Raw genomic sequence first — 10,300 nt, 5'->3', positions numbered from 1 at the left:
ACTAAAATTTTATATATATACACTGATATTGTGCATTACAGACCCTTTGTTTTTGGCGAGGTCTTTGCAAATAGAATCATATAATGCAGATTAAAATATAATATTTTTGCACTTCATAAAACTGTAGCTGTCTCATTCTGATAACTATATATTTGTGTACATGAACACATTAAAACATTTGAAAAAATTATTTAATTTTTGGAGGTTGATATATTTCCTCCTTAGTCATTATGATTTCCCTTTAAAATACTCTACAGTTGTCCTGCATTGTGCATCAGGCTTAAGTCACATGTTATTAGAGCAGATTGTACATATATGCGGTGCAAAGCTGTGTAAATGTGTCTGTGCTATGCAAACCAATATCTTTAGGATGGTGAAGGCAAAGTATAGTACATGTGTGGAGCAGAACAAAACAGTATGTGTTTGTGCGAAACATGTTAGGTTGTTAAAATGTGGACCTTACTTAAGCATCCTAAAACAGAATATCTACACCTATAATTTCTACCTGTCCATTTGTATTTGTGACTCGAGGATTTCTCTTGCTTTTAGAAGAGCATTTTCAGAAGAAACCTCAGTGTTTGGGATTACCCCCTTTCCTTCCCATGCTAGTCCTGGGTCATCCATGGCAGAACGGGACGTGGGAATGCTAAGGTACAAATGGGTGTCATCCACATGGTACGTCTGTGCAGGGTGGCAGCCTCCACTTGTCACTTCTCCGACCACTTGAGCCCGTCCCAGTCTCTTCATTATATACACAAACTCCTCAGCTGCTCCTTCTGTCACCGAACTGGTAAGGATGACAACAGGTTTTTTTGACCCATAGGAAGAGCCTGCACAAAACAAATAGCATGTAACGGTTTAATATTCCTTACAGATAATGTTTTACAAATGGATTACTCAAGTAATTTCATAACATTTAGCAAATTTGCTAAAAATAGAAAAGAAAAAATGACATCCTAATGTCAATTACCCAATAAGTTTTCACACTTTTACCCAACAATCCATGTCCCTAGGACCCTTTTCATATATATGTCCAAGTAGAAATAGTCCTACATAAACTACCGTATTTGCTCGATTATAAGACAAGGTTTTTTCCAGAGCAAATGCTCTGAAAAATACCCCTCGTCTTCTAATCGAGGTCGTCTTCTAATCGAGGTCGTCTTCTAATCAGACCTCATTCTGCTGGGGCCGTGATGCTTACCGGGCTTTGATCGCGAGCAGCATCTCTGCTATTAGCTGCAGGAGAACAGGAAGCTAGCACAGTCCTCACATAACTCTGCCTCCCCCCCTCCTTCCTCTGGGGGCGGGGCCAGAGAAGTTGCTCGCACAGCCGGGCCCCTGCAGAAGTCTGCGAGTGGGAGATCTGCAGTTCAAGTAAGGGGATGGGGGGGGTGGAGGGTTTGAGCGTGTGTGTGTATGTGTGATTAATGGAATGAATGAGTATTTAAATGTTTGTGAATGTGTGTGTGTGTGTGATAGCATGGATGTGTAAGGGGGGTGGGGGTGGTAGCATGGCATAGGGAGGCTGTAATCACACTTCTAACATCCCCAGGTTCCAGCATGTACTGGCTGCCTTGGCTTGATAGGAGTGTGATTGCTGTTAGCAGTATATATATATATATATATTTTAGGGGGTTAAAAGGCATATCATGGGGCACAGTGGCATATAGGAGGGTATAAGACATTTCTGGAGGCAGAGTGGCATATAGAGGGTTAAAAGGCACATCATGGGGCAGAGTGGCAAATAGGGGGGTATAAGGCATTTCTGGGGGCAGAGTGGCAAGCCTGGAGGCAGATGTGCATAACTGGAGGGGGCAGGTTGGCAAATAAAAGGAAATAAAAAATATATTTTTCTCAATCATAGCTTTTATTAAATATGAAAATTAGTTTACATGAATTAATATTTACTAGTAAAACTTTTTTTATAGGCTTTTTGTTTTTTTCCTAAATTAATATTTGATTTTGGGGGGTCGTCTTATAATCAGGGTCGTCTTATAATCGAGCAAATACGGTATATATAAATTATGTGAACTCAAAAATCTGAACTCTCAATTTTGGGACAAGGCCAACAAATAGTTCCAACCTAACACTATGTCCTTTAACCCATTCAGCTTAGCCTTCGAATGCACCAAATACACACAGAAGATCTTTGGGGGAGCAATCATTGGCCTTGTAGGTTAATAGGTTGCCCAGGACCACTGTTTTATTTTTTTTCAGAATATAATTCTTTTTTTTAAATCTAATGATGTTGTTGTAGAGGGTGGAGAAGATTAACTTTCATGTCACTGCTGGAGGAGCAGGGCTGATTGGGGAGATTGTGATTTGCTGGCACTGAGCACATTGGTTGATCCGATGTGTGTGTGGGTGCAACAGGGAAATTGCTCCCTGATATAGACTGAGGAGGGGAGGTCAGGCAACATCACACTGCGTGACTCTCCAAGGCGAGCTGCTTCAAGTACAGGCTGAAGCTTTGCATAGTAAGTGACCTGCATAATCTTCACTGCCCCTCAGGATTTATATTCCCCTTAGTTTGCCCCCCTTTACCTCTAACTGCACCTTAAGTTAACTTTATTACATTTATTAAATTAACCCTCAGTCCCTCAGCATTAAATTAACCCTAAAGACCCCCTTAACCATAACTGCCCATAGATTAACCCTAAAGACACCATTTACCATAACTGCCCTAAATTAACCCTTAACACCCCATCAACCATAACTGCCCCTCAATTAACCCTAAACACCCCATCAACCATAACTGCCCCTAACTTAACCCTAAACATCCTAAAATCTGTAGGATTCGAATCTCTGTAGGATTCGAATCTCTGAAGGATTCTCTGAACGACTTTCTGCCTTCAGTGACATCACTAGAGTAGGCAGGCAGGAGGGTTCATTGACTCTAATGAAAGGGGCGGGGCCAATCATCAGTGTGACTGCAGGGAGGGACCGGGAAACAGTAACTTCTGTGAGTCACACTGAGTGATCTGAAGATTCGGAACATGAATCGGATCATTTCAATTCACTTCATTCACTTTTCGAACTTCCCATCCCAAGCAGGAAGGTGATTTGTCTGAGTTAAGGAGGAGACAAAGGGATGGGGCTTCCCTGAAAAGAACTGGCAGGGGAATTAGGTCCAAGGTAGGCAGTCCCAAGCAGTGAGTGGGCAGGGTTAAATGCTGTTCCACTGCCTGGAGATTAAAAACACTCACCTAGATGCCCGGTAATCTATCCTGATCTCTAGAGCCTCTAGCTGCAATTTGGAGAGTTCCCAAGCATGCCTATATGGTTTTGATGATACGTCCTAAATAGTAGTTGCCTAATGTTTAGGAAACTCTTTCGTAAGAGAAAAGGTGTAGATTATGCTGTTTTGCAAGGACATTTTGGGAGCAGAGTGTCTAAGAACCAGTAATCTAATGTGTTCTCATAACATGTATCCCTCCTGCTAAACCAACTTTTAGGTTGATGTGGGCAGGATGTGCATTTAGGCCTAATGTAGGCCTATGCATACCTGACAATGTTTTTACCCTGAGTCTCAGGGGTTTCGCCTCATCTTAAGGTCTCAGAGTGAAGGGCCAGATTCTCAGGGTCACACTGTCTGGAACTGACTCCTTCCTATTCAACACTGATGTGATCATATGTAAGACACTCAGTGCTTTTGCCAACAATATGTTACGGTTGAAATCCTTGCTTGAATGCAGGTGACCCAATTGAGTGTATCATAAAATAATGACAAGTCAAGGTTTCAATGAGGACCACTGTTAGAGCTATTTGGTTAACACATTTGGTGAGTCACTGCAAATAATCTTCATGATGGACTTTTAAAGGGTTAATTTTCCAAGAGTCTTAGGGTCTGCTCATTTACAAAGTATGGGGCTATGGTTGTGGCAGAACCGCCAGATGTGTAGAAAATCTCTCAAGAGATGCTACCCACAAGTGTGAAGAGATACAATTTATTTTATGACAAAGCACAAAGGTTTATTATTAATATTCCAACTTGCCTGCAACCTGAGGGAGGCTCCACACATCTGTGAACGTGTTAGCTGTCCGATTGTACACTTTATCCAGCAGAACAGGCGCCCCTTCATCAAAAAAATACGAACAAAGAGCTGGGATAGAGGAAGTTGGTCCACCTATGTTAAATCTGTGAAGGAAGTTACAAATCATTCAGTATTTTGACGTTGTATGTTTGGCATCTATCCTTTCATATATGTTTCATGTATATCATATATATAAATCTTATTGTATCCTCTGCACTGTTTAGACTAACCTTTTGTATTCATCACCCAGGTGCTCTTAACAAATAGTATGACAAATACAAAATATAAGCACTCACGATGTTTGGTAGAAAAATAAGTTGTGGTTTATTCACACATCAACGTTTCAGTCTCTCTTTGGCTTGATAAAAGTCTCCAGAGAAAGACTGAAACGTTCATGTGTGAAGAATCCTCAACTTATCTTTCTACCAAACCCTGTGAGTGCTTATACTTTGGATTCTTTATATACAGTATATCACAAAAGTGAGTACACCCCCTCACATTTTTGTAAATATTTTATTATATCTTTTCATGTGACAGCACTGAAGAAATTACACTCTCCTACAATATAAAGTAGTGAGTGTACAGCCTGTATACCAGTGTACATTTGATGTCACCTCAAAATAACTAAACACACAGCCATTAATGTCGAAACCTCTGCAACCAAAGTGAGTACAATGTCCAAATGGAGCCCAAAGTGTCAAGATTTTATGTGGCTATCATTATTTTCCAGCACTGCCTTAACCCTCTTGGGCAGGGAGTTCACCAGAGCTTCACAGGTTGCCACTGGAGTCCTCTTCCACTCCTCCATGAGGACATCACCTGTTGTCTCTGTTAGTCAATTTGTTATGTTACATACTACTTGTAATGTCCTGTCTACCCATTGTACAGTGCTATGGAATTTGATGGCGCTATATAAAACAATAAATAATAATAATAATCACGGAGCTGGTGGATGTTAGAGACCTTGCACTCCCCCACCTTCCGCTTGAGGATGCTTCACAGATGCTCAATATGGTTTAGGTCTGGAGACAGAAGCTCTCAGCTTCTTTAACAAGGCAGTGGTCGTCTTGGAGGTATGTTTGGGGTCGTTATCTTGCTGGATTACTGCTCTGCGGTCCAGTCTCCGAAGGGAGGGGATCATGCTTTGCTTCAGTATGTCACAGTACATGTTGACATTCATGGTTCCCTCAAATAACTGTTGCTCCCCAGTGACACTCCCACCACCATGCTTGACTGTAGGCAAGGCCCACTTGTCTTTGTACTCCTGGTTGCCGCCACATGCTTGACATCATCTGAACCAAATAAATTTATCTTGGTCTCATCAGACCACATGACATGGTTCCAGTAATCCATGTCCTTAGTCTGCTTGTCTTCAGCAAATTGTTTGCAGGCTTTCTCGTGCATCATCTTTAGAAGAGGCTTCCTTCTGGGACAACAGTCATGCAGACCAATTTGATGCAGTGTGCGGCATATGGTCTGAGCACTGACAGGCTGACCTCTCACCCCTTCAAAGTCTGCAGCAATGCCAGGAGCACTCATAAGTCTATTTCCCAAAGCTGAGCACATGCACTCAACTTCTTTGGTCGACCATGGCGAGGCCTGTCCGTAGTGGAATCTGTTATGCGAAACCGCTGTATGTGTTTGCCCATCGTGCTGCAGCTCAGTTTCAGGGTCTTGGCAATGTTCTTATAGCCTTGGCCATCTTTATGATCCTGCGAGAGTTTTTTGCCACGAGGAGCCATGTTGAACTTCCAGTGACCAGTATGAGAGAGTGTGAGAGTGATAACACCAAATTTAACACACCTGCTCCCCATTCACACCTCAGATCTTATAACAGTAACGAGTCACATGACACTGGGGCGGGGAAATGGCTAATTGGGCCCAATTTGGACATTTTCACTTAGGGGTGTACTCACTTTTGTTGCCATGGTTTAGACATTAATAGCTGTGTATTGAGTTATTTTGAGGGGACAGCAAATTTACAAAGTTATACAGGCTGTACACTCACTACTTTACATTGTAGTAGTGTTGTCACATGAAAAGATATAATAAAGTATTTACAAAAATGTGAGGGGTGTACTTGTGAAATAACATATATATATATATATATATATATATATATATATATTTATCTGTTGACATTTTACCCTTTTTCCTAAACTGTCTTCATCAGGAACAGTATACACAATAGGAGAATTATGCCTATAATATATTATGTAGCTTTACAGTGTTGTCTTGTGGCTGTTTTGAATATCTGCAGCTAAAAGCATCACATACCTATAATATTTTTACTCTTTCAGTGATACTATAGTGTACTTACATATATGTAATGTATAAGGCGCAGTAAGTCAGTGCTTAATTAAACTAAAATGAAAATACACCTCTCTGAGATTATAAAGTACTGGGAACAAACTGCAATGCATCTCACTTTATTTCCCTGTTAGCTGCAACTGTTCCAAATTATCTTCCGGCAAACACATACCTCATATCGATTATTAACCCATCTGTATTCACAACCTTTTTCCAGACATGCTCTACAAGAAGATCTGACACTTGGTTAAGAAGATCACATTCAGCAAACATGTCGAATCGCATATAACCAATGTTCTTTGGAAACACATCAGTGTAGAAGGAGAACTTTATAAGGTCCTCAAACATCTCTGGAGATGGGATCTAAAAATCAGACATGGTCACTAATATAAACCATTTAAATGTACATTTGATCTTGAATTTGAATTTGAGAATTACAGAAAATATGTGGATCCTATGTGTGATCATTAAATGTAGTAAAAGGGAGCTTGCTTGGTGGTATTTCTGTTCTAGTTCTTTTAGTGTAATATACCCAATAAAACATCATACCAGCCATGAAAGATGTTATGAACATATAATTTGAATGCAGATATACAAATAATTTGATTGATCATAATTGCAACTATTATATCAAGGAGTGGGAGTAGCAAAGTGCAAACTTATCCTATGATGAAAAAGAGAAAATTAGCATTATCTCACCTGCATGGGTACTATCCCTGGAATATGATCCTTAGAGTTCTCCGGTATGTATAAAGCCTTAAGGTGGACATCTCCAGAGAGAGTCTGAAGGTCATAATTTAGTTTGTCAGCCAACTCCACCTCAGATTTAATCATTTTGTAGCCTTTTTTCTCCACCAAAGAAAGGAGTCTGGAAGCTACATCTGCACCTGTTCCAGCAAATGCATAATTATCTGCAACCAGCTTACCAGCTGTTTGAATTACAGAAGGTATCTTGGAGCGCAGTTTGATTATATGTTCTGCAACATTCATTGCCTCAGTGGCTTGGATGGTAATGTGAGGCTCTACACCAGATACACTCCATATTTTGCCTGTCACAGAGCTGATTACCACTTGATTAGGGATTGAAACATAAAGATGGCTTTCCCCTACTCTGTACATACCCACAGACAATGAAACTCCACCTGTTGGCTCCCCAATGATGGTAGCCCTGTTTAAATCTTTCATAGACCTGGTAAATGCTTCAGCTGCAGACCCTGTCATGTGACTGGTGAGTACATAAATATCCTTAGTGGAACCATATCTTTGCCCAGCTACCACTGGCAGTGTCCATATCTCAGTACCTGTTGATGTGCTGCGGTCATATACCGTGTATAGGTGCTGGGGAGGTTCTGGGTCAAAGAAGTATGAACAGAATATAGGTATAGCGGTTGAGTAGCCACCAGTGTTGAATCTCATATCAATAATCAAAGAAGTTGTGTTCACTAACTTATTCCAGACCAAACTGACTAGCTGTGGGCCAATAGTTTTAATGATTTCTGCTTCTGCCATCATGTCAAAGCGTAAGTATCCCACATTTCCTGAAAGGATTTCAATTTTAAACAGTGCATCAATTATGTAATTCAGCTCTTCAGGGGAAGGGATTTTTAGTGGCTTGTCCTCCATAACCTCTGGCTCTATGTCACTGTAGAAGACATGAAGCCTATGATCACCAGAGACCTCTTGCATGTCAGTTGTAAGCTGGGATGCAAGGGATTCAAGATCCACCACTGAACGATAACCACCTTCAGACCATTTACTCTGAAGTGCGCTACTGACTTTATTAGCCACCTCTGGAATGGCATAATGTACTTCAAGGAGTATACCAGTTCCCTCTACCAAGGCAAAAACCTCTGGGTGAAAGACAATAATTTCCTTAGCTTTGTCTAATGCTTCTTCTGCTAGGACAATAGCATCGGGAACTACTCCACCTCCCAGCCAGCAATCACCATTGTTATCTATGAAGTTAATTACTGGTACAGTAATAGTTAACTGGGTCCTTTCTAGATTAAATGATTTTGAATGCATGAGTGTTCCTGAAGTGATTTCACCAATAATGGTTGCTCTGCTCAGCGACTGCATGAGGTAAGCAAATTCTTCAGCTGCTGTGGCAGTTCTGTGGCTAGTTAGAATATATACTCCTCTTTTAGACCCATATGGTTTTCCAAGGAGTTCAGGAAGAGTAAAGAATTCTTTAGTTGTGTTAACCAGTCGGTCGTATGTGGTAAAGAGACGGACCCTGCTATCTGGTTCTTGAAAGTATGAAAGTAGCAGGGGGACAGCAGAAGACGGCCCTCCAGAATTGTAACGCAGGTCTATAATGAGGCTCTCTGTGCTTGTGATATGATCCCATACTTTGTTAACAATATAGGGACTTAATTTGTCAAGAATGGAGGCATCAGCAAACTCGTCCAAGCGCAAATAACCAATATTGCCTGGAAGGATATTTACTTTGAAGACAGTGTTAACCATAGCTTGGATGATGGACTCATCTTCTGGTAGGTTTTTAACCACAGGGAATTCTTCTGGAATGACAGGGGTGTCTAACTTATACCTTACAACCAATCGTGGGTCTTCTGTAACTGACTGAAGTTCATAATTGAGTTTGGAACACAGATCTTCTTCAGAAATAACTGATGAGTAGTCAATGTTGGAAAGGTGTTGTATCAATGATGGGATGCGGTCATTGAAAGCGTAATAATTCTTAAGGATCTCAATTAGCTGCCCCAATACATTTGGAATTTGGAAGCGAACAAACAGGATGGCCACAGCTTTATTTAATGCATCCTCTGCATTCACTATTACACAAGGAAAGACACCAGCCACCTCCCAGGTCTGGCCAGTTAAGGGGCTAATGGACCGAGACACAGGGACAGTAATAAAAAAGTCTGACTGTCCAATCTGCATTTTCTGGATATCAAGTGACCCACCTGCTGTTTTTTCTCCCACAATGATTGCCCTGTTCATATGCTTCAGGATATATGCAACATTCTCAGCTATGCCCTGGGTGTGCCTACTTGTGAGCACTAAAACATCTTTATCCTTGCCATAACGCTCACCCAGCAGTGCAGGCAATGTTCTCAGTTCCATTGTGGTATTGGATGGACGATTATAAATGGTGTCAATGTGGATAACTGGTTCAGGCTCACACAGGTATGACACTACAAAAGGAATGCCTGAAACCTTCCCCTGGGTACTGTATCTTAGGTCCAGAATAAGTGCAGAACTTGTCATCAGCTTCTTCCATATATTGTTGACCAGAAAGGGACCAAGTTTTTGCACTACTTCTTGTCCAATAATGCAGTCAACCCTGAGGTAGCCAATGTTACCAGGCAGAAGTTCATACTTGATAGAATGGTCTACCAGGAATTCCAGTTCCTCTAGATTGGGGATTGTCTCTTTCTCTTTAGTCACTACAGTGTCAGAAGGTTCATAAGAGACTACAAGACGTGGGTCATTTAAGGAACCTTGTACTCCAGCAGTGAAGACATTTGCTAAGGTGTAAGGGTCTGAGATGTGCAGAATCTCCCCACTTTTGATAGCTTGCTCTATAGTTTCCTGCATTCCAAACAAGTTCTCTGGGAAACAGTAATTATCCAATAATACTTTAGCCATGTCCAAAACCAACGAAGGCTGGGAAACTGGGTTGCTGCATGCATTGCAAAACAAAAAGACCAAAACCAGTGCCTGTAACCAGGTCGTCATGTTGAATACAGCCGCTCAGGGACTGCCACTGAGTTTGAATAAAAGCTAAGCACTCTGTAAAACCCTGTGCCTTGGATAATGAAGCATTAAACCAATGGCAAGGGACAGACAAAATCTCTTTTTATCTCTGCAAAACCTTTAATCGCATTAATGAAATGGTTTGCATCAGCATAAGGACACTGCAGTATGTGGTTATTCAACTGGAACAGGATACAAGCAGCACTTTAACCATTTCACTCTATATGATGATTTAT

The 10,300-nt window shown here is 41.1% G+C and overlaps 1 protein-coding gene across 1 annotated transcript; it reads right to left on the bottom strand.

Annotated features, from left to right (window-relative positions):
* Positions 1-210: 210 nt before the first annotated feature.
* Positions 211-10,061, bottom strand: RBP3 (retinol binding protein 3). Its single transcript, XM_053450515.1, has 4 exons — positions 7,044-10,061; positions 6,517-6,707; positions 3,996-4,138; positions 211-830 (listed from the first exon to the last, which is right to left on the bottom strand). The coding sequence occupies exons 1-4, from the start codon at positions 10,044-10,046 to the stop codon at positions 502-504; spliced, it is 3,666 nt and encodes a 1,221-aa protein (XP_053306490.1). The 5' UTR covers positions 10,047-10,061; the 3' UTR covers positions 211-501.
* Between the last annotated feature and the right edge of the window lie 239 nt (positions 10,062-10,300).

The sequence above is a fragment of the Spea bombifrons genome, chromosome 11, assembly GCF_027358695.1.
Source record: "Spea bombifrons isolate aSpeBom1 chromosome 11, aSpeBom1.2.pri, whole genome shotgun sequence".
NCBI classification, from domain to species: domain Eukaryota; kingdom Metazoa; phylum Chordata; class Amphibia; order Anura; family Pelobatidae; genus Spea; species Spea bombifrons.
Note: the sequence above shows the minus strand (reverse complement) of the source record. Positions and strands in the feature narration are given on the sequence as shown.